We start from the raw sequence: 21,886 nt of genomic DNA, 5'->3' as shown, positions 1-21,886 counted from the left end.
GTGTGATTTTTAATCAGACTCCTAAGACACTACACAGAAGTCTAGATTTAAATGAATTAAACATAAGAGCGGCCATACTGTGTCAGACCAAATGTTCATCTAGCCCAGAGTCCTGTCTTCCGACAGCAGTCAATGCCAGATGCTCCAGAGGGAATAAACAGAACATGAAATCGTCAAGTGAACATCCCCTGTCGCCCATTCCCAGCTTCTGGCAAACAGAGGCTAGGGACACCATTCCTGCCCATCCTGGCTAATAGCCATTGAAAGACCTATCCTCCGTGAACTTATTGAATCCTCCATGAACTTATCAAATTAAATTAAAGTAGTCTTCAGAAATTTCTTACTGATATCTTTGCTTTGCACAGAAGCATATCTGCCAACCTGGATGTTAGGGGGGACACAATCACAACTGAAGATATAAACTGTATGTGCCCAACAACTTTTAAAATAATGAAACCTCTGTCAGCATCTTACCCAATTTACCAAGGGTTGTGGTAGATTTCCCATCAGACAATTTTTAAATCAAGACTGGATGTTTTTCTAAAAGATCTGCTCTAGGAATGATTGTGGGAAGTTCTCTGGCCTACAGTATGCAGGAGGCCAGAGCAGATGATCACAGTGATCCCTTCTGGCCTTGGAATCCATGACTCTCCTGTATCTGAGAAATGGACACACAGCCTGTCTGATCACTCCTTTGCCAATTGTTTTTGTGTAAATGCAAGTAGTGATATTTTGAGTTTATTATCCCATTTTACCAGATCAGAAACAGCTAAAAGGGCTTTGCTTACATTTTCCAAATACAATTCAACCGCCACACACATGCGGTTCCAGACTGAAAGGTATTTTACCCTTCCAGGAGTGCTGGGTAATCACTGGCTCGCTCTCATAAGGGCAGCAGTGCTGAATAACAAGGAAACGTTGTGCTGTCTGCAGTAATGCAGAGCAGGCTGCAGCCATGACCTCAGTAGAACGTTCCCAAAGCTTTGAAAATAACATTAGAATTTGTTACTATCACAACAGATTTGGAATGGGAGGGTTCCTCTGGGGAGCAGAGGGTAGCAGAGAATTTTATCCCCACAGATAACAAGCAAACAGACAAGGGCGGGAGAGAATATAAGTTGTACCTAGTGATACCCTGACTCCAAAGTTGCCTGAGGCTATGAAGGGAAGGCCAGGCAGATGCGTCACATATTTAATTGCAGGTGGTTTTATTCTTTTCTGGGTAGGCAGTGAAGTGAAGCTGGAGGAATGTGTTCCAATGCCTCAAAATGGAGTCTGATTTAGCACAGACACAGGCTTGAGCAATGGCCATTTTAATCCAACACAAGGGAACGTTGGTACTTTCATGCCCTTATTTTGATCCTCATTAAGGATGAACAAAGAATCCAATTACCTCCAGTCTTCTGCTCAGTTGAGGGAGAATTTCAGTGGTGTACAGAGACCTAGAGTACAACTGCACTTCCTTAGGGTTTTCAGAGTTAAGGCAAGTGGAAGGCAATGAAAAACAGAGATGGAAAATGATACATGCATATGTAGGAAACCTACAACAGAACGTACTATTTTGTCTGCAAAAGAATTGTGAGACTAGATCTTTGAGGTGGTGAGAGCTGAGATCTTTGAGGTGGTGAGAGCCACTGATTTGAAAACAACCATATGAGGATGAAATGTGAGACTCTCCTTTCAGGATGTAGGACTCCCAAGGCAAATACCTTAGAACAAAGATACTTGGGGGGTTAGGACCTTTGTTAAACCATGCGAGTAGGACTCTTTGGGGGGAAAAACCTTGCCAAATGCTCTCCTGGATTTTACTCCTAGGTTAAGCTACCACTGTCCTTTGGTGGCTCTCTAGGATCACTGATTTGTAAAGGGATTATTGGGAAGGAGCTGTTTATTTCTTTGACTCCTAGGCCCCTGATAAGGTGATGATGTTTGGAAGGCAAGCACTGCCCTGTGCCGAAAGATATCCCATATGGGCTACCCATGAAACGAACTGCGAGCTTGACATGCTCCACAAAGAAGCTGCTGAAGAGTTCCGTGGCACCAAAGGCCTGGTGTGGAGAAGTGCTCACTGTATAGTATCAGGACAGAGCATCAAATGACTTACAAGCAGGCATTGCCATGCAGCCATCTGCAGGAGCGCTGGAACAATTTTTACAGTGGGGGTGCTGAGAGCCGGTGAACCAAACTGTAAACCCTGTATATGATGGAAATCATTTTAAGACAGGGGGTGCAACAGCACCTCCCATCACCCCTAGTTCCAGCACCTATGGGCATCTGGCATGGTCAGCAGAACTGTGGGAATCTGAAATTAACCAGTTAATATCGGCAGGTAGCGGGGCAGTTACAAAGTTAGTCATACTAACGTGTTTGTATATTATTGCCATTTCTCCCACCCTTTTATTAAAAACAAAACAAAAACAAAAACAAAAAAACAACACCACCCCCCCTCACATAGGGTGACCAGACAGCAAATGTGAAAAATCGCAACGGGGGTGGGGGGTAATAGGAGCCTATATAAGACAAAAACCCCAAAATCGGGACTGTCCCTATAAAATCGGGACATCTGGTCACCCTTCTCTCGCTCTCTCACACATACACACACTCCTCTCTTTGGGGCACAGCCTGGCTCTTCATATGCCTTTGTACCAGTACCCAATACATTCAGGGACTTCTGAAAGGGAGAATGAGTGGCTCAGTATTACCAAAAATTTAGACCCTGACTGAGTGACATTCTGGAGTAGGTGTGAGAACTTTTTCTACATTTTGTAATGTACCCATATTGAAGCAGAACTGCCTTGTCTACACAGGGATGTTAACAGGTGTCCTAAATTTTGTCATTGAGCAAGACCAGGGTTTACTTTGACCAGCTAACATGTTAAAACTACAACTTGGCTTGTCCACACTAGGATCTTAAAACATATGGGCTGACACCTTTTCTCCTGGTGAAGCCAAGGGCTTGGTGAAGATGACACTTAACAGGGAGGCAGCACTCTTTTCATGCTAGTCTTGCTCAATGGAAAAACACGGAACCTGAAAGCAACTAAACCAGGGGAGGACAAACTACGGCCTGCGGACCGGATCCAGCCCATCAGGGTTTTCAATCCGGCCCGCGGGATTGCCAGCCCCATGGCACACCGGGGCTAAGTCAGGCTCCCTGCCTGCCCTGGCCCTGAGTCGCTCCTGGAAGCGGTCGGCATCATGTCCCTGCGGCTCCTGAGTGGGGTGGGGGGCCCAGGAACGGGGAACTGCAGCCAATGGGAGCTTCGGGGGTGGTACCTGCAGGTGAGGAGCCACTGCCAGACATGCTGGCCACTTCTGGGAGAGGTGCAGGGCCTGGGCAGGCAGGGAACCTGCCTTAGCCCCGCAACGGCCGCTGCCACTCCAGAGCCACTTGAGGTAAGCGGTGCCAGGCCAGAGTCGGCACCCCAAGCCCCTCCTGCACCCCACACCCCAACCCCCTGCCTTGAGCCCCCTAGCGCACCCCAACCCCCTCCCTCCTGCCCCCTGCCACACCCTGCACTCCCTCCCACACCCCAGCTCTACATTCATGGCCCTGCATACAACTTCCCCACCCAAATATGGCCCTCAGGCCAAAAAGTTTGCCCACCCCTGAACTGAACCCAAAAGGGGCATATAAATAGCTGCCATTATGTCCACAGATAAACAGAGTAAAACTGATTTATTTGGGGTTTGGATCCCATTGGGAACGGGGTGCTGGAGACAGGAGTACTTGCTGAGCTGTTTGCAGTTAAGTCTGCAGCTTTTGGGGTGTGTTTCAGACCCTGGGTCTGTGTTGCAGCAGGTTAGCGTGTCTGGCTCAAACAGACAGGGTTCTGGAGTCCTAAGATGGCAGGGAAGACAGGCTCAGAGGTAGTTTCAGCACATCAGGTGACAGCTCCAAGGGGGTCTCTGTGACCAAACCCATCACACCTATTATATCAATATCCTCATTCAATACCAGGCACTCAAGTTCATCCATCTTAATATTTAGAGTTACTGCATTTGTATACAAGCACTTATCAAATGTGTCAAAATGTAGTTGTCTGTCTTCATGTGATGTAACTGAATGGGACACTTTCATTTGCCTATTTCTCTTCAGTTTCTACCTGTACTTGATCAATCATAGAATCATAGAATATCAGAGTTGGAAGGGACCTCAGGAGGTCATCTAGTCCAACCCCCTGCTCAAAGCAGGACCAATCACCAGACAGATCAATACATATCTTCTCCTGTTTACTAAGATATAGAGCCAGGCTATTAATAAATCCGCCATAAGGGATGTCTCTGTCTGAACCATGTGTTCATCCACACCTGTTGGCTTTCCCCCAGCGTTTAGTTTATTTCCACTAACTTTTTAATTTTACCTGCCAGCAATCTCGTTCTGTTTTGGTTTAGGTGGAGCCCATCTTTCCTAGATAGGCTCTTCCTTTCCCAAAAGATTCCCCAGTTCCAAATAAATCTAAATCCCTCCTCTCTACACCACTGTCTCATCCATCCATTGAGACCCTGAAGTTCTACCTAACTGGCCCTGCGTGTGGAACTGGAACCATTTCAGAGAATGCTACCATGGTCTTTAATTCATTGTCCTCGCCTGGACTGTTGGAGGCAAAGTATCTATTGGGTTTCTGGGAAACTGGGCGGGCGGAAGCCCTCCCAATGCTAAAGGCTCCCCCCGCAGCCTAAGAGGAGGATCTACGGGATCTCAGAAACCCACTAATTTCAGGGGACAACTAATAAAAGAACAGGGACAGGAGTGCGGTCAAAGGGTCACAAGATGGAGGCAAAGTAGCTGGGCTGTTCCCTCTTTGGAGAAAGAATCTCCTGAATGGGAGCTGTGAACAGGCTCCCTGGTGCATCTACAGTTAAAATCTCCAGACTACTTTCTGTAGTAGAATAGGCTGGGAATTCTTTTGAATAGGTGAAAACTTGATTAAGAACAAATTCATTCAGCTCTGATGAATCCTTAAATGTGCTCGTGATGGCTCCTTTAGACATTAAATCCCATCAAAGGGAGCCAGGGATGACTAGATTAACTTTAATGGTGCAATCAATATTCAGAGTTTTTCAGTATCTCAGGCAACTGTACTGGATAACAAGGGCCTGGAAAAAAAGCATGTCAGGCCACAAGCTGCATCATACACAAACAGCAGAAAGGCTGTAATGATTCTAGCAACTACTTCTGATTATGGACTCAAAATCTCTTGAGAGGGAACTTCCCTGTCGATGCTGGTTTTGTGAAGAGGAATTAGGAACTTTAGAGTCAATGGCAGAACAGGAGAAAGAAAAGCGTACCAGATTTCTCTGTGAATTCGGTACCCTTCTTTGTGTGTTATGAAGGGATATTTCCCCTGGAATGAGCTAATTGCGGGCAGGGGGAAACTGCTGATTTTATGGGCTCAGAACAGGAATGCCAGCTTAAGTGGAGCTTCAAAAAAGGATGGAGCATCAGAATTCTCCAATCACAAACATGTTTTTGACCTGTCCATCCAACTATTTCCAGTGTAGATGGGAGAGAGGGCTGGGGAGAGGAGGCACACAGGAAGTTAGAACGAAGGCCCAATGGTATGGGAAGGGGGAAGGAAATGGGGGGAGGCGAGGAGGCACATAGAAGGGGGGAAGAGGAGCTGGGGGACACACAGAGCCCCTGGCTTGAGTTTAGCAAAATACACTTTGTGCTGACCATGACCCCTTTCTGGTTTCCCAATTTTTCCCAAAATCAACAGGGTTCTATCCACTGATGGCTAGAATGTTTGGAATTGAGCGGATTTGGTGTTCCAAAGTTATCACATTACAGACAGAGAAATGCCATCCAGATGAACGTCAGACCTTGCTTTGCATCCGACGAAGTGGGTATTCACCCACGAAAGCTCATGCTCCAAAATGTCTGTTAGTCTATAAGGTGCCACAGGACTCTTTGCTGCTTTTACAGATCCAGACTAACACGGCTACCCCTCTGATACTAGACTTTGCTTTGCTTGGTCAAAAGTACAATTATTTGAGCGGCCCTTCCTAGCAAACTAGTAATCTGAAAATATAACTCTGATACCATCCCTGAGATGCAGAAAAGATATACTGATACATAGAGGTTACTTTGCCAAAACCGAAATGCAGCCCTCATGAGAGTGGACATAGCAGCTGTTGAAAAATATGCACAAAACTAATTCGGAGACTCACAAAGTTTAAGGCCTGAACGGGACCGTTAGATCTCCCAGTCTGACCTCCTGTATAGAGCAGGCCACTACATTTCATCTATACTGAGCCCAATAACTTGTCTTTGGCTAAAGCATATCTTCTAGAAAGGCAGCCAGTCTTGATTTGAAGACATCACGGGTATGTCTACACAGCAGCTTCCCAGCACGGGCAGACAGACTTGGGTTAGCCCTGCCTGCTTGAGCTAGCACGCTAAAAAGAGCAGTGTGGCCACAACGGCACAGGCAGCAGCTTGGGCCAGCCACCTGAGTGTGCAGCCAGAGGTGGGCAGGCTTGTACTCAGTGTGGCTATGGTGACACAGGCCAGCCACCTAAGTACAAACCCACTCAACCCCCGGGGGCACCCTCGGGTGGCTAGCCCAAGCTGCCGCCTATGCCACTGTGGCCACACTGTTATTTTTAGCGCGCTAGCTTAAAGAGATCTAGCGCATCTGTCTGCCTCAGTGGTTCTCAACCTGTGGCCCAGTCATCACACAGCTGCAGCCCAAGTGACATCCTCAGGCCATACAAGTAGTACATATATTGCGTAGATGCGGCCCACATAACACAGAGAGAGCTGCGTATGCAGCCCACAATGGTAATTAGGTTGAGAATCACTGGTTTACCTGCACTGGTGGTGATCACTGCGGAGTCCCACTAGAAACACCCCCATTCAGAGAGGATTCCCCATTGACAGCTGCTTTTTGAAAACTACTGGTCAAACCATTTAATGTATTCTTTACTGATACTATACAACACTAATCAGAATGTCGTGCAATACTAAGTAAAACCCCTCACAAAGTATTTGGTATATTACAGCTATGCATTGATGCCAGTCAATATGGCTTCATTATATTCCCGTCCCTAAACTCTTTATTATTTTATTAATGAAATCCAGTCTCAGGTTTTCCATTATTTTGCCTGGGATTGACATCCAGGCTAACCAGCCTCATTACTCTCATAATCCATTTGGCTCTTTTTTAATATTGGCACATCATTAGTGGGATTAAGCTATAAAGATGAAAGAGCTGCTTTGGTGGTATAAGCTGCATCCACACTAGGAGCACTCTGCCAGTACAGTATACCAGGACAGCTATAGTATAGGCAGAATACTGGTATAGCCATACAGGCAAAACATTCCTTCTTTACTCTTGGCCTATGCAATTACCAACTTCCAGTCCAGTGGCATATTCATCTCTACCCATTCAAACAGTGTTGGGAGCAATACCCTTCGTGTTAGAAAATTATCTTCTATCATTTCAAGACACTCTAATGATGTTTTCCTACTAGCTGCAGAAGACCCCCAGCATGCATCCCCCAAACTAAGGTCCCTCAAAACAACACAATTTCTCTCTCCACACATTACAGACCGGTGTTTTGGGAGTAACTCATCCTCTTCTCTGGTTTGATTTGGGGGTTTGTAACAGAGCCCCATTCATCCTTCTGGGCTTTGTTAGTCGGCACATCGATCCATGTACATTCAAGTCCCTGCACTTCTGAGTTCCCAATAAATCTAAAACCGGTAATGGTGTCTAATGCAGAGTGCCCCCTAGACACACTTATTTTAACCACTTGGTCCTTCTTGCACAGGTGATAAGCAGTGATTTTAACATTCCAATCATGTGAATAATCCCATCAGGTTTCAGGAATGCCAATTATATCACATTTCTCCTCAATGAAAATTCCCAATTGCTTTTGCTTGCTACCTGGACTCCTACCATTGGTATATAAGCAACTGAACATTTCTTCTCTTCATATTTGACACACACAACGTGCATGAGAAATAGTCACAGCTAGGGCTGAAAAAGTTTCTTCCCATCTCCCCCCAGCGTATCTGAGCAGTGCAGAGGGATGATAGGGACTGCAGCACAGACAGTACCCAACACGCACAGCAGGACAAAATGGCAGCTTCAGAACCGAATTGGCTGGGAGCACGGTGGCTTCTCACAGACTTAGTGATGTTTGCAACGTGGATGCATGCATTGGCTACGTTTTCATGCTGATAAAATACCTTGCATTAATCCGTACCTTATTCATAAACCAGCATACCATCAGGGTTCCCCTACCGCCAGGGGATAGAAGGGATGAAAAGCAATAGCAGAGGTGTGAATCCCCTGTGGTTCTGCCCCTTAGCTTACCTGTGTGAGGGCTGATTGCAGTTAGTAACTCTGGGTTCCCAATGACAAGACAGCCCGGGGACTGAGCCCCACCCAGCTGCTCAATGGCGCACTCCATCCACAGGAGGTCTTCGGTGACAGGCCTCTCCCAGAGCGTGCTGCCGTTGGTGCCCGAGACAGCAGTAACAAAGACACATGGAGCGGAAAGGCCTGAAGAAAGAACACATTGCAGAGGGAAGAGTACTGTCCTCCCACTACCTGTCCGTGAACACAACCAGTTCAGTGGGGTAACTTGTCCCCCCGTCCCGTCCCCAGATGGCCAGCGTTAATGTTTCCCCTTTATATTCACACTGTCTCTCTCAAGTCTCCCTCTTTCTTCTGGCTTGGTGAATAGTGGTTCCTGCTTTGGGACTCAGCGAAGACAGCAGCGCGGCTAGACACGTGCTGCACAGACATCGAATGCTAGTTCCTTGGGAGATTTATTCCTTATCTCTGTTGAGGACAACTCCATCCACCCAAGGGGTCCCTGTCATCGCAGCATTACTGACCAGCACTAAAAGAGAAAGCACAGCCCTCACCACTATGCCTCTGTCTGTTCCTGCTTAGAGTCACAGTTACCTTCATCTGAGCAGGATCTGTTAAAACTGCTGCTGCCATTGGTATCTTTGAAAACGAAGATAACATCTTGCACTTTGTCTTCGTTCACATCTTCTACAGCCAGAAACTTGTAGGTCACTGCAGAGAGATCACAAACCGGATGCTAGAAAGCAGTGCTTGGATCAACAGGATTGAAGGGCACAGTGACAACGCAAGTAAACTGGAGGAAAATGCATTTTCTTAAAAGCCTGATTGCTGCCCCCTCCCTTTTTCTTTGGGAAAGCAATGCCAAGATAAATCAGCACTTTCTTTATACTAGTGTTTGAACAGTGCCTAACAGGGGGATCTCTGGTCTAGGATCGGGGTCCCTAGGCACTACCACAAAAATACAACAACAGTTGTATCCAGCAGTAAATATTAGGAAACCTTATGCAGTTAGGGGAGTCAAACAGCTAAGAATTTGATAATCTCTGAAACTGTGCTAATGTAATACACTGCTTTAGGGCATGCACTTGTCTCTCTCTAGTGGCTGGCACTTGCAGATATAATAGCCTGGTACTAGCTCTTAGTCAATGGAGCTCTCCTTTAGTTCAAAGGGCAGAGGCCAGTGCTTATAGTGCTGGAAGCACTGGGTTTGATCCCTGCTGATGTGCACAATGTCTGTGTAATGTGGCCACAGTTTGCTAGGAACACACAAGACAGAAGCACTGCTCCTCCCCTTAAACTGAAGGAGGCCGATTCAAGTGGCATAGCAAGCTGTGAGGGCAGAGAAGGCTGTAGTGTCAAAGGTCTGGCATACAATGGAGCTCTATCTAGCTTTTCACAGAAGAGTTCAATAAAAGGACATTTCTCTTCAGAATTAAGCATGAGAGTAATTTACAAGAGAGACATGATTCTCTCCCTTCACTAATCCAATGACGGTAAGCTAGAGGTACTCATTTCTGATGGAGGAAGGACCCCGTTACTGCTCTTAAGTCTCAGGTCAAAGGCACTTAAAGAACATTTTAAGTTGAAGTTCAACCATAATAAAGGTCAATTAAGTAAAAACATCCTCTCAAGCTTTGCCCAACCAAGGGCCAATCTGCTACCTTTCTAGTGCTTGAGGGCAGCACTAATTTGCCTATGTATAAAAGATTTCAAATGCCTACCAGAAGGCCACTCCAATTAAGATAGGCCATTGAATATCAAGACCTGGGATACCTGCAGCTCACACTCTCATGGGCAACATCCTTGCAGGCCCTAGATGGGGTAGGCTACCTATGGTACCCGTGCCCAAGGCAGTACGCGAGCTGATTTTCAGTGGCACTCACACTGCCTGGGTCCTAGCCACCGGTCCAGGGGGCTCTGCATTTTAATTTAACTTTAAATGAAGCTTCTTAAACATTTTAAAAACCTTATTTACTTTACATACAATAGTTTAGTTATATATTATAGACTTATAGAAAAAGACCTTCTAAAAACATTAAAATGTATGACTGGCACACGAAACCTTAAATTAGGGTGAATAAATGAAGACTCGGGACAGCACTTCTGAAAGGTTGCCAACCCCTGCCCTAGACTGAGGCCACACTTTGGCCAGGGTTCTACAATCCCGATTATGACGAGCACAGGGAAATGAGCGCTTAGAAATACTGTTTAGTCCATCAGACTCACCCGCACGGTCATATTTCCTGTTCCATGTCCTTTGTGAAACAGGCCTGACTGGACACGGGATGATGAACGAAAAGGCAAACACCACAATCAGGCACAGGAATAATGAGAGGAAGAAGGCAGCAGTGCGCCATCGGGAGAGCTGAGACAAGCGGGTGGGCTTCCTGCAGAGACCTTCTTTCTCTGCACAGTTCTCATGGTTATCTGGAGCTTTCCCATCCTCATTCTTCAGAGGGTGGATCTCGGCTTCCAAGTCCTTGTTCTCCATCACAGAATACTCATCAGAATTCATCAGACAATTTGCGTCACCTGCAGTAACAGAAAGGTCGGTGTTACAATAGACTTTGGAACAGATCAAAGAAAGCAAGGTACAGGATAGTCAGGCACTACCTCAGAGCTTCGGATTGGAAAGCACTGAATTATTAACAATGGCACAGCAGGAAAAAAAACTATAGGTGTTAAACAGGAGCTAAGCAAATAATATCACATGGCCTCAGCACAGCTTCATGTGAAACAGGAAACAACGTCTGGTATTAGATGATTCCCACGCTGCAAGGAGGGGAGAAAATGTGGATGAAGAAATATAGCTCTGTTGACATTCACCTGCAAAACTCAGTACTCAGGCTGGATACAGCTGGAATAGGGAAGATAAAGAAGGGCCACAAGCGCTTCAGTATTCTAGACTGGAGGGCCCTGACAGGGTCTGTAGGAAAAGCATGCACTGAAAGCTTTTCACTGGCACACTGATCCTTGCCGTGTAATGTAGATCTCAGTACAATTCCAGGGCCGTGGAGGGAGACTGTGAGCTTCATACGCTGACACAAATCAGAAAGTCATTCCCTAGTGTAATGGATACAGGAGTTTTCCCAGGAGAGAGAAAAGCAAACACTGAGACATTCTACACAGGAGCTAAACAAACCCATTAACCCCGTCTCTGAGAAACCAAAGGGCACCCGACACTGCTACACACCAGTTCCAGCCTCAGGCAGGAAAGCAAGGGGGTGGGCTAACACACTGCAACATCTGGGGACGAAGACTCTTTCCCAGAATAAAATGAAAGGTAAGAGCTTAAACTAGAGTCGGCCAGTAATATCTGTGGTGCTTTTCTATCAGCAGTTGAATAAATTACTCAGGCATTAATTTTCCTCCCTTATTCATCCAGTTTTATAGACAGTCAAACAGTATTTGTCAAATACATGACTTTCTTTCTGGCAATCAGCAAATAATTTATAACTAGCACCCCATTATTTGGGCAGCTTACTGAAAACCTCTCTTTCACACATGGCAGAAGAGAGCAGGCAGTGCCTTGATGGCATTACCACTCGCTCCACGGAGCAAAGGGAATACCTGGCTTTATGCCTGCACTGCAAAGTGCAGGACCCGAAGAGCACTAGACCCTTACTTGGGAGCTTCCTACCTCCCAAGTGAACTCACAATCCCATGACTCTCATCAGCCAGTCCCAACCCTCAGCAAAAAGTGAGGATCGTAAGGGAAATTAATGAAAAATAGTAGATATAGATGAAAATGAGCTTGGGTAAACTCCTTCCTTTGGGTCTACCAAGGCATCTTTTGTTTCTCTGTCTGTCAAAACAGAGTCACATTCATGAGACCAGCACAGCTCATGTGACACGTAAGCAAATAATCAGGTTGGTTTGCTTGTTAATTTATTCTAAAAGCCACTAGTAATAGCTTTAAAAAAAATCAGGCACATCACAGAAACCCAGAGCTTAAAACCTACAATCATAATAAAAATCAATTTTACACCAGGTTAGTTTTCAGGCCTCATTTAACTGTTGGGGAAAGAGAAAGGAAGAATGAAAAATATAATGTTCCAATGGCCTTGAACAAAAGCTGCACTACAGCTTGTCATAAAAGATTATTTAAGAGCCAATAAACATGATGACAAAGTCAATTTTCCAGAGCCATGCCCTGAGCAGTCACATGCCCAATTTCTGTCTGAATAATTTACCTCTCCAGGAGTCTCAGCAGCAGATCTCATAGACTTTAAGGCCAAAAGGGACCATCATGATCATCTCATCTGATCTCCTGCCCATTGCAGGCCACAGAACCTCACCCACCCACTCCTGTAATAGACGCATAACTAAGGCTATGATTTTGGCACGGGTATTTTTTATTAAAAGTCATGGACAGGACACAGGCAATAAACAGTAAATAATGAAAATATAAACAAAGCTGAAGCCTAAGCCCCGTCACCCGGGGCTGATGCCCGAGTCCTGCTGCCTGGGCTTCATAGGGCCCCCCCGGCTTGGGGCTCCGGACAATTGCCCTGCTTCCTATCCCTTAATGCAGGCCCTGGAAACAATGATGCACGAAATGGGATTTTTGACACTTGTTGTACTGCAGATTTTAAAGGAAATAAGTGATTTCTCATTTTTTTCTCAAATCTAACGCTTTCATCGGAATTTTCAAGAACACAAAAACATCTCTTTGTATCATGGAATCTTTGACCTCCATGACAGAATCGCAGCCTTATGCATAACCTCTGCTGAGTTACTGAAGGCCTCAAATCATGATTTAAAGACTTCAAATTAGAGAATCCATCATTCACACTAGTTTAAACCTACAACTGACCTGTGCACCACGCTGCAGAGGAAGGCGAAACCCCTCCAGGGTCTCTGCCTATCTGACCTGGAGCAAAATTCCTTACTAACCCCAAATATGGCAATCAGTTAGACCCTGAGCATGTGGACAAGATTCACCAGCCAGAGAGAGAGAGAGAGAGAGAGAGAGACTCTCTCACACACACTCTTCAGTGTTAAAAGGAAACACACATGGTCATTACGGCCTGAGGTCCTTTGGAGCAGATACTGCATGAACAGAACTGCTTCCTCCCTCAGACCTGGGTCAACACTTATGCTGCATTTTTTCCATCTGGCAAGGGTGAGTAGTAAGAATCCTATGTGCCTAATGGTACAGCATAAGATGGTGCCTAGCCCTCCAATGAAAAATCCCAGATAAAAGGTGGACAAAGCCGCTTCAAATATCTGATTAAAGAAAAGGAGAATTGAGACGGCCTTGTTGATCAGGGGTTGTTTGCATCTGGGTTCCATTTTATCCAAACTAGCAAAGTAAAGTGGGTACAAATGAAAAGACAAGCACACCTTAGCATGGGAAGATCTACTGAAATCTAACACAACTCCAGTGTTTCTGGAAGCAAACTGTTTGTCTGTGGAGAGCTTACCACTCCATTTCTATCCCCATAAGAGCCATCGGGGAACCGGGGGGGGGGAGGGGGAAGAGGGGAGGTGCAAAGTGGTGACTGACAACAAAGGGCCTTGAAGCAGAGGAATGAGAGCACTGAGAAAACCATGGTGCTACCAGAGCCAGGGGCAGGAGCTCATGTGGACAGCCAGTAAGTGACTCAGAAGGGGAATCAGACTGGCCAGCTCACCCATCCACCTACTACATTTCGTTAGATTTATACAAATGTGTTTTAAGCAGCATAAATCCCTGGCAATTTTTTTTTATAAGAACATCATTTTGTACCAGAATAGAGCTCCAACAGCTATAACTGCCTCCGTATCACCACAAGAGTCAGCAATAATTTAAAAACCTCACCTTTTCCTACAGGTCCTGTCCACATCTAGTAAATCAACCTGCCTCAGAAGTCAGAGAAAACTGGGTGGTGGACTAGGGTTGCCAACTTTCTAATCAAACAAAACCAAACATCCCTGCCATGCTCCTTCCCTGAGGCCCCGCCCCTTCTGAGGCTCTGTCCCCACTCACTCCATCCCCCACTCTCTCTCACTTTCACCGGGCTGGGGCAGGGGGTTGGGGTGTGTGTGGGGGGGTAAGGGCTGCGACTGGGGGTGCGGGCTCTGGGGTGAGGCTGGGGATGAGAGGTTTGGATGAAGGGGGCTATGATCTCTGGACTGGGGGTGCAGGCTCTAGGTGGGACCAGAAATGAGGGATTTATGGTGCACGAGAGGGCTCTGGGCTGGGGGAGGGGGTTGGGATGCAGGGGGGTGCAGCCTCTGGGGTGAGGACAGGGATGAGGGGTTGGGGGTGCAGGAGGTGGCTCCGGGCTGGGACAGAGGGTTGGGGTGCAGGAGGGAATGTGAGGTCCTAGCAGCACTTACCGTGGCTCCCAGGAAGTGGATTCCAGGTCCCTGTGGCTCCATGCACTGCCCTCACGCCTGCAGGCACTGCCCCTGCAGCTCCCATTGGTCATGGTTCCTGGCCAATGCAACCTGCTTACCCTGCACTCAGAGTGCGGGCAGCGCGTGGAGCCTCCCTGGCCACCCATGTGCCTGGGGGCTGCAGGGACCTAGCGGACGTTTTCAGGAGCCACACAGAGCTAGGGCAGGCAGAAAGCCTGCCTTAGCCCTGGGCCCCTGCTGAGCTGCCGACCGGACTTTTAACTTTTCAACTGGGTGTTCTTTTCAAAAACCAGACGCCAGGCAATCCTATGGCAGACACACCTTGCTTCCTTGTGACATTGGGTGCTGCACATCCACCAGCTCTGCTGGCCAGAAACTTGACATGGGAAGAGTCAATGCTAGGAAGCATTCCAACTAGGAATGGAACAGAGGAAGGAATGGTCTTGCATATAGATTTCCCACTCAGATTTGGCCATTTTGCTGGTTTGCCACTTTCTCCTCCTTGATCATCTGTCTGAGCAAGTGAATCAGGTATCATTTAGTTCTTGTAGCAGGAGGTCCTGGCAATACAGGTAATATTGCACTGGTAAGCACCAGGAAGGGAGCCCCGAGCACCAGGACAGGTTCTTGGGATGATTCCCCAGCCATAGGCTGAGCATCCAAGTAGTGCTGCTCATTGCTACATTAAGCATCAACTGGAAGCCCCAGGGTAGCTCAGCCCAGCATTTCTGCACTAGGAGCTGTGCCATCATGCTAGAGCAGCTTCTGACGTGATAGAATGCACCCATCACCCATAATTAAATCCACCCCCTATCCTACCACAATAGCAGGAAAGTGGATTCTCCACTGGACTTGGTTTGATGATAACGCCTCAAACCTTTCCGTGAGAAGTTATTTTTATAATGTGATACAAATCATTTCAAAGTCATTTAAGGTTGGACAAGGGTAATAAATTCTGGGGTAATTATACTGACAATCTCAGCAACTTTCCCTTCATTCGCAACAATGACTAACTAAAAAATATGACCCACAGCATTTGTTTCCCTATTTAGGCAGTACTCAGGGCAGGTCTACACTACAGAGTTTCAGCTGTACCGCTGTAGTGCTTCTAGTGAAGATGCTCTAAGCCAATGAGAGGGAGCTCTCACACTGACATAGTGCTGTCTACACTAGTGTGTAGGTGTGAGGCCAGGTTTACACTACAGACTTATATTGGTATAACTATGTCGCTCAGGAGTGTGGATTATTCACACCCGAGTGACGCAGTTATACCGAAGTAATTCTGCAGTGCAGACCAGGGCTAAGGGCTCATCTTCACATACAACACTACAGCGGTGCAGCTGCGCTGCTCTAATCCTTTAGTGAAGATGCTCCTACACTTATGGGAGAGCTCCTCCCACTGGCATAGTAAATCCACCTCCCCGAGAGGCAGTAGCTATGCCGATGGGAGAAGCTCTCTTGCCAACCTAGCGCTCTCTACATGGGCGGGTTAGGTTGGTATAACTATGCATAATCCACACCCCTGAGTGACATAGTTATACTGATATAGGTCTGTAGTATAGACCTGGCCTCACACCACTGGAGTAAAGGGAGGGTTGGAGTGCCCATTTGGAAATCCAATCTGCTGGTGATTCAAATGCAGCTGGAAAGCTCAGACCCTGAAAATGGCAAAGAACAACCCAGCCCTACCCCAAACTGTTTGTTCTTTGAATCACAAAGAAATCTGGTAATTAGTTTTCCAGTCGTCTCCAAACAAACAATAGCCCCACTTTCAGTTGTTTTCTCCGGTCTTTTAACAGCTGATGTTTTGTCTGCCAGTAGTATAGAACACAGGTTACTCCCATTTGTTAAATTAATCCAGAACAGGTGTTCAAATCTGGTTAAGTATGCAATTATGTAATTAAACTCAGCTGTGTAATCAGCATCTTTTAACTCCCACTGACTAAGACTCACTGCTCAAAAGTGGTTTCTTATTTGAAAAACCATTTACATGTTATACTTTGGAATCCCAGCAAGTAATATGTACCAAAAGCTTGAATGAACAGCTGTTGGACTGTCACCACTTTATACCCTAAAGTAGACACTCTCAGCCCAGGGGAGCCCCAGGCTAGTCCAAGCAGTGCAGGCATAGAAGAGAAAAGCTCCATGGCCTTGCAGTCATGAGATCCCCTCTGCAAGTACGCTTCTGCTCCTGTGGGTAGCGGTGGTAGGTGGCTCCCCATGAAGTTCTCCCTCAAGGATGCAGCTTTCTGGTGAGTGAGGGGATGGGGATGGAGGGCCACCAGGGAAGAGGCAGTCACCAGGGGAAAGGAGCTAAAAAATGATGACAGATAATACCACCAAAAAAGAACAAACAACAAGGGGGGGAAGGGAGAGAAAAGGAGACACGATGGCAACTGCACAGGACACGGCACAATGGGACAGGCACCAACAAATCCGCACATCCCAAGAAGGGCTCCCAGGCAATAAGGCTGGGAAATAATTCCTTAGCAGAGGATTTCACACACTTACAGATTTAGTCCACATTACAAACTGACCACCTTCACACTTCTAAGACTATTCTTCTTTTCAGTGGAGATAAAAGATTAGAATCAGTCACATGTCAAAGTGAAGAAGAGCATGGAATGGAACCTGCAAAGCAACCTCCTATGGCCCTGCCTTTTGCTAGGGAATGCCCAATTTTCAAATATCAGCACACAACAGCGTACACTTTCCATACAACAGGGTAGGTTGCCAGTGTCGCAGCCAGAAGACACATTCACTCACCGCTGTGGGATTTGACTCTACCCCTCTGCTGCAGCTGCACTCCTGTGATGTAAATGTGAATGAAACGTGCTATTTAAATCACTAAAATGTTTACAATTAACTCTCTGCTTTTCATCAGTTCATCTCCCATCTTCTCTCCAGGTTTTCTTCCCTTTTCTCCCTTTAGTCTTTAAGAAAGCAATGTACCACTAAATTTCAAGAATGACTAATAACTCACCCTGTACTAGGTATAGCTACCCTCCAAGCTTCTCCTTTCAAATTACCTGTAGAGCAGCTGTTGAGCTCAAACCTCTCACTTGTTGTCATGTCAGTCTGCTGGATGGATTAGCTCATTGTCCATGGTCTGAAACACTGAGCCATCATGCCTCTACCTACAGTAATATCCCACATGATGCCAGTTTTGCCTCATTCCTGAACAATGCATCATGGGCAAGTAACTTTTTCTAGATCTGAGGCTAAAGTACAGTTTGTTTACATCTTTCCCAGATAGATAAATCTGTCTGAAACACAACTTGCCATTTTAGGAACTAAACACAGCGTTTTCACATACCTTAAGGGTGAAACATTTCAGTATGCCAGACAAAATGTTTGAAACTATAGAACGTGATTGACGGGATGAAAAAATAGACAGCTTCCACAAACTGTTCTCTGTGTAAAAAGTTACATTCTCTCAAGCAGCATTCCTTTCACACTTGATGTCTCCCACAACCACCCATGATCTGCTCCCATTTTTCTTGAGGTTTTGCTGCATTCTACATGTGTCTGTGTGGAGCCTCACAGAACTCACTAGGGACCCATCTGCAGAATCAGGGCCTGACTGGGCCAAAGTCTGCTCTGCTGATGTTAGTGCTTGGGGAGCACCAAGTACGGCCAACTTGAAATCCGGAAGAAACTTTGCAAAAATCAAAAAGAATTTTTCCTCTCCGAAAAGACCTGCAGCATTTTAAACAGCAAAGTCACTTTGAAACACCCACAACACTAGGGCTATACTAAACTTTTGCTCTGAATAGTTATTTGGGCAAAAGCCTATAATTTAGCTTCAGCCAAATAATATTTTGAATACATACTGGAAGCCAAATAGTCACAAGGCAAAACTTCATCAGCCACTTTAACCCATCTCCCTGTCAGTTATGACGATAGCTCAGTATGGCGAGGAGGAGGGTGGTTCTGAGGAGACGCTGCCCCTTTTTGGCCCCTCCGTGTGGCACGAGTCATTTCTCACCTCCTTATTGTCAATTTGTATCCAAGTGCCATGTTCATCACCCCCTCATTCTGTCTCATCTTCCTTGCAGTATCAGACCATGCCCCAAAGAGAACTCAGGACCCTGGCAGTGCATTAAACTGTATCTATAGTTTGTCTCCTGTGAGGTTGTTCATTTCTCACTCTTCTCATTTTGCCACTGGCACCAAACTTCTCTTGAAAGCAGCAAATATCTCATCCAGGAGACTTATCTTAACCCTCTACTGCAGGTGAACAACATAAACTAGAGAGCATTCACAGCAAGTGCTTTAAGCTTCTGAGTGCTATTCCACTTCATATCTTAGAAAGTAACGCATTTGCCATTTCGTAAGAGAACAGTCATCCTGTCTGGAATAGTTCTCATTATGATCATGTGTTCAAACTGTGAGATGTTTGCTGTTTTTTTCCCTGAAGGGTGTCAATGGGCACAGCAAGTTATTAAAATCAAATAGGAACGTAGCATTAACTCAGCTGGAATATGAAGGTGACTGACTACTGGTTATAATTACTAACTTCCTGATACATCAAACAATCAGATGTCATGCATGCAAGTGCCATTTAATGCCCTGCAGACTACGCAGCTTCAGTCCAACGCCACTTGTCTGGCTGACTAGTTTTTTAGTGTGAGTGGTCTATCTGTAATAGTCAGCAACTTAACGGTATCTGTATTGATTACTGCAGAAACTATCCAGCCCACACCTCATTCATCCACAGGTGTTCTAATCTGCAACGAAAGCGTATTGACTTCTCCACACTTCCTAAAGATTAAATAGCAGAGGTTTCTGCGGGGTCTTTCATTACTAAAACTAGCTCCTTGTCAAACACACTGTGGTGCACTTATTAATACATTAAATATGATTTTAAATTAAAACTAAAGCTACAATTGTGGGGGGGGTGTCACATGGCATATAGAGAAGGTGGCTGCCTGACTCCTGGTCTCTTCAACCCCCCGCCCCACACTAATCCTCGTCAATTACGGGTTCCCAGGTATATAAACCATAACTTTCTCTGAAATGTATTAATTAGATGAGGGGGACCCTTTCTGTTGTGTTACCATGCATAGGCACCAACTCTGTGGGTGCTCCGGGGCTGGAGCACCCATGGGGAAAAATTAGTGGGTTTTCTGAACCCACTGGCAGCCAAGCTCCCCTCCCCGCCTGCCTCCCCTCCTCCTCCCCCTCAGTGTGCCGTGTCCCCGCTCCTCTGCCTACCTCCCAGAGCTGCCCCCCAGCTGCCACCAAACAGCAAGCTCCGGGAGGGTGGTGGGGGGAGGAGGAGCGGGAACATGGCACACTCAGGGGAGGAGGCGGGGCCGGGATTTGGGGAAGGAGTTGAAATAGGGGTAGGGAGGGGGCAGAGTTGGGGCAGGGAAAGGGTTGGAACAGGGGCAGAGGTGGGAAGAGATCTGGCAGGGGCGGGGCCACATGGAAGGGGTGGAGTGGGGGCGTGGCCAGGGGCAGGTCGAGCACCCAGGGGAAAGTGGGGAAGTTGGCGCCAATGTTATCATGGATCCAGCTGGGAAAAAACAAACACCAAATGACCCATGGCAGCTAAGGCCAAGGAAACCCAGCCAACTCTCACACTGGACTTTGCAGCTATGAGGACTTAAAAAAATCAAATTTGGTATTTTCAATCTCAAGACATACATGAGCTCTCATGATGTGGAAGAAATCAAAGCTCGTTTGATCTATTTAGATAATGAAGAAAAAAATTGCAATAAAAAAGGAAATTAAAATGGAGAATGCTTCATTAAGGCAAAGAGTAATCAGTCTTGAGGAGAAACAAGAAAATATTGAAAACAGATTACAAAAATAATTTGCGGTTACTAGCATAGGCCCAGTTTGACTTCTATATTTGGAGGGGGCGCTCCTGTCACTGCACTAGTCAGTCATGGTCAGATCCAGAGGGTAGGTACATAATAGCTGAAAGTATTTTCAATACTAAGAGGATAATTTGTGGAGAGTGTATATAATCCTAGTGGTGGGAACGCCCCCTTTATCACAGAAATAATTGACACTATTTCCACAGAGCTGATGGCCCAGTGGAGCTAGGAGGAGATTGGAATGCTGTCATGGATGATATCAGAGACAAATCTGTGTTCCAGGTGAAAATCTCAGGCCTGTGCAAACCATTCATTATCTCTACTGAACTATATTGGACTAGTGAGTATTTGGAGACTGAAGCACCCTACAAAGCGTGACTACACATATTTCTCCACAGTTCATGCCTCCTATTCCAGATCTGATTTGTTTATGAAATTTAAGGTGCCAGGCATCCTGCATGCCTGGCAGCTCAAGTCAGTAATATCATCATCTCTGATCATGCTCCAATTTCTCTTCACATAGATAGTGGTCATAGTGCTACAAGATCCTCAAGGTGGAAGTTAAACACATATCTCCTTAATAAAGGCCCTACATTTCTTCAGATGACTGAAAACTTCCATTACCAACTTCCTGAAGGAAAATACAAATACTGTCTCCTCTACTCCAACTTTATGGAAAGCACTGCTATCTTAAGGGGAGACTCCAACTTTACGGAAAGCACTGCTATCTTAAGGGGAGAATGCATAAAATTTGCACCTGAGAAGAAAGGAATAAATTACTTAGTTCTTTAACAGAGGAGGCTGCTAAGGTTTTGTGTACACTGGCAAGTGAAAAATAAAAACTTTTGTCCTTCAGAGGTGTCAAACAAACAAACAAACAAACCCTGAAAGACAAAAGTTTTGTCTGAGGACAAGCACTGGTGTGAACAGGGCTTTATCGGCAGGAACACTCTCCTGCTGACAATGGTAATGCCACTCACTAACGCCGCTCATTGGGGGTGGAAATTTTTTGTTGGCGGGAGAGCTCTCTCCTGCAGACAAACAGCGGCTACACTGTGCGCCTTTTAGCAGCACTGCTGTAGCAGTACAGCCGTGTCATTAAAAATTGCGCAGTGTAGACACAGCCTAAGTGTGAGGAAAAAAACCAAAGCTGATCCTTAGAATAATGAGCTGCTGCACTCTCACATTACCTCAGAATACAAATACATGAATGTACGTTCACCCAGATTGAATTCATGCTTAATAGAATTAAACAGAGGCATTAAGAATACGGGGATAAAGCGAGCAAATTCCTTGCGAGGAAAATTAAAATGGCTTTATCCAATAACACTACATCCTCTTTGCTACAGGACAACAGTCATTCTGTACTAGAACCTGATAAAA

The 21,886-nt window shown here is 46.0% G+C and overlaps 1 protein-coding gene across 2 annotated transcripts in view; it reads right to left on the bottom strand.

Moving 5' to 3' along the window:
• Positions 1–21,886, bottom strand: part of FAM234A (family with sequence similarity 234 member A) — a 48,333-nt gene that overhangs the window by 12,944 nt on the left and 13,503 nt on the right. For both annotated transcript variants that reach the window (XM_044980507.1, XM_044980508.1), the window contains exons 2-4: positions 10,557–10,862; positions 8,925–9,041; positions 8,328–8,516 (exon numbers count right to left, since the gene is read on the bottom strand). In XM_044980507.1, the coding sequence (XP_044836442.1) occupies positions 8,328–8,516; positions 8,925–9,041; positions 10,557–10,845 (595 nt within the window). In that variant the 5' untranslated portion in view covers positions 10,846–10,862. The remainder of the gene's footprint in view (positions 1–8,327; positions 8,517–8,924; positions 9,042–10,556; positions 10,863–21,886) is intronic.

Source organism: Mauremys mutica, chromosome 11, assembly GCF_020497125.1.
Source record: "Mauremys mutica isolate MM-2020 ecotype Southern chromosome 11, ASM2049712v1, whole genome shotgun sequence".
In the NCBI taxonomy this organism is placed as follows: Eukaryota; Metazoa; Chordata; order Testudines; family Geoemydidae; genus Mauremys; species Mauremys mutica.
This window is presented reverse-complemented; position numbering and strand designations above follow the sequence as displayed.